This window comes from Colobus angolensis, unplaced genomic scaffold, assembly GCF_000951035.1.
Source record: "Colobus angolensis palliatus isolate OR3802 unplaced genomic scaffold, Cang.pa_1.0 Scaffold167, whole genome shotgun sequence".
Classification (NCBI taxonomy): Eukaryota; Metazoa; Chordata; class Mammalia; order Primates; family Cercopithecidae; genus Colobus; species Colobus angolensis.
The window spans coordinates 709,293-712,113 of record NW_012114788.1 but is presented as its reverse complement, the minus strand read 5'-3'; the positions used below and the strand labels follow the sequence as shown (position 1 = coordinate 712,113).

Below are 2,821 nucleotides of genomic sequence, written 5' to 3'. Positions count from 1 at the left end.
TTTTTTTTTTTTGGGAGACAGGATCCTGCTGTGTCATCCAGGCTGGGGTGCAGTGGCACGATTGCAGCTCACTCCCAACCTCTGTCTCCTGGGTTGAAGCAATCCTCCCACCTCAGCCCCCTGAGTAGTTGGGTCTACAGGCACGTACCACCACGCCAGGCCAATTTTAATGTATTTTTTGTAGAGATGAAGTTTTGTCATGTTGCCCAGGCTGGTCTTGAACTGCTGGAATCAAGCGATCTGCATGCCTCGGCCTCCCAAAGTGCTAGAATTACTGACGTCCTTAATTATTTATTTATTTTTTCTTTTTGAGACAGAGTCTCACTCTGTGACATGATCTCAGGTTACTGTAACCTCTTCCTCCTGGGTTTAAGCAATTCTCCTGCCTCAGCCTCCCGAGTAGCTGGGATTACAGGTGCATGCCACCATGCCCCACTGATTTTTGTATTTTTAGTAGAGATGAGGTTTCACCATGTTGGCCAGGCTGGTCTTGAACTCCTGACCGCAAGTGATCTGCCTGCCTCAGCCTCCCAAAGTGATGGGATTACAGGCGTGAACCACTGTGTCCGGCCCTTAATTATCTTTTGATAGTGATTTAATTTTTATTTTGTAATAATGTAGAATAAAGGCAGAGGGAATATATAACCTAGATAAGGCTTTCAATTTTTATATGTAAGCTGTTACTCAGTTGGTTTCCCCCAATATTTGAGGTGTTTTATTGGTTGTAGTCAAAATAACACTTTTTAAAATCAGGCTAATTTAAACTCTTCTTCAGAAGAGAGTTTTCCCCTCGAAGAAAAGATGTATGGTGACTGTTTTTTTCCTTCTCTTTTAATAACTTTGATGTGATGGATGTTGAACTAAGTGATCTGATCAACATAATCTTTGACTTTTTCAGAGGCCATGTGGAAGTGTTACATCACCTTTTGCTTGGAAAGATTTACTAAGAAGTCAAATAGTGGGTTCCTTAGAGGGAAGGTGAGGTTGTTACATGGTTACATGGTTACAGTGGTTGACTAGATAGTGACTGTCTTCTGAAAGAAGAACAGTAGCACAGCTCTTTTGGTGTCTAGCATAGCTTCTGAGAACTTGTATGCTTAGCCACTCTCTCTCTCCTTGTGGGCGACGTGTTATTCTAAAGGTCTGAGTCTGGTTTGCTGCCAGGTTAGGAGGGGCTCTCATGTGACTGGGCTCTGTTCGGTGCAGCTGCCTAGTGTATCTATTCATAAGTGAAAGCACCATGCAGGAGCAAGTCAGCTTTGAATTCTCAGAAATGCGCAAAACTGCTTTTGTTCATGTCAGAGGCCAGAGGCCCCTGCTGGGATCTTTGTAATGAACTGAGAGATTTTTCTGTTTTCAGAGGTTGGAAAGAACCATGACTTCATTCAGGAAGGCACATGAACTGAAGCTTCTGTCAGAATGCCAATACAAGCAGTTGGTAAGGACGTGGAGAAAATATTTTCTGCCAGTTACAAATACCTTATTCCAGTTGTTTTGTGCCACAGTCATATTTTAAATATATATAGTCTTAAGATGAAGGCCATTCGGGAGTTTGGTATGTAAAGTGTGTTTATATGTGTTTGCCAGTATTTGGCATATGCTAAAAATGAAATCTGTACTAGCAAAGGGAGGAATATTATATAATGAAAAACACTTAGAACAAGAGTCATAATTTGGGTTTGTTTTACCACCCATTCCTTTTTTTTGAGACAAGTGTCTCACTCTCTTTCCCCAGGCTGGAGCACAGTGGCGTGATCTCAGCTCATTACAACCTCTGCCTCTTGGGTTCAAGTGATTTTTCTGCCTCAGCCTCCCAAGTAGCTGGGATCACAGGTGCATGCCACCACACCTGGCTAATTTTTGTATTTTGGTAGAGACGGGGTTTTACCATCTTAGCCAGGCTGGTCTCTAATTCCTGACCTCAAGTGATCCACCTGCCTCGGCCTCCCAAAGTGCTGGGACTACAGGTGTGAGCCATCACGCTTGGCCAAATTTTTGTATTTTTAGTAGAGATGGAGTTTCACTATGTTGGCCAGGCTGGTCTTGAACTCCTGACCTCAAGCGATCTGACTGCCTTAGCCTCCCAAAGTGCTGAGATTACAGGCGTGATCCACCGCTCCTGGCTGTGCCTGGTTTTCTAACTTAGTCTTTCAGGCGTGAGCCACCGTGCCCAGCCTAGATGATTCATTTTCTGTCAGAAGAAAGATATCAAACCGTTTCATCTCTTAGACTGGAGGCTCTATGGGTGGTAGGGAATGTACCTGATTTGCTCACTATTGAATCTAGCATATATAGTGTGCAATAAAAATGCTTGCTGCATATACTAATTATATACTGCCATTTAATGTTTCACAAATTTGTACAATTGGATTGGTTTTAAGTTTTTTTTTTCTCTTTTTCAAATAATGTAGATATAAGCATTTTGAACAAGTAAGATTTCCTTTCATTCGTGTATTTTTTGGCCCACATTTGTTAATGTAAAAGTCCTAAATCAAAGCGTTGGGCACTTTCATGATTCTTGCTACAAACTGTCAAATTGAATTTCAGAAAAATTGCATTAGTTTATGTTATGTCCAACTCTGAATGAATATACCTGTTTCTTTGACACCCCACAAATACTGATTTTGTATTTAATAATTTAAAAAAAATTTTTTGGAGACAGAGTCTTGCTCTGTCACCCAGCCTGGAGTGTGGCATGATCTCGGTCCACTGCAACTTCCTCCTCCCAGGTTTAAGTGATTCTCCCACCTCATCCTCCTTAGTAGCTGGGATTACAGGTGTGCGCCAACACACTTGGCTAATTTTTGTATTTTTAGTAGAG

General features: G+C 41.8%; 1 protein-coding gene across 1 annotated transcript in view; it reads left to right on the top strand.

Annotated features, from left to right (window-relative positions):
• Positions 1-2,821, top strand: part of UTP6 (UTP6, small subunit (SSU) processome component, homolog (yeast)) — a 40,336-nt gene that overhangs the window by 26,524 nt on the left and 10,991 nt on the right. The window contains exons 9-10 of the mRNA XM_011937695.1: positions 899-978; positions 1,361-1,438. Coding sequence (XP_011793085.1) covers positions 899-978; positions 1,361-1,438 — 158 coding nt within the window. The remainder of the gene's footprint in view (positions 1-898; positions 979-1,360; positions 1,439-2,821) is intronic.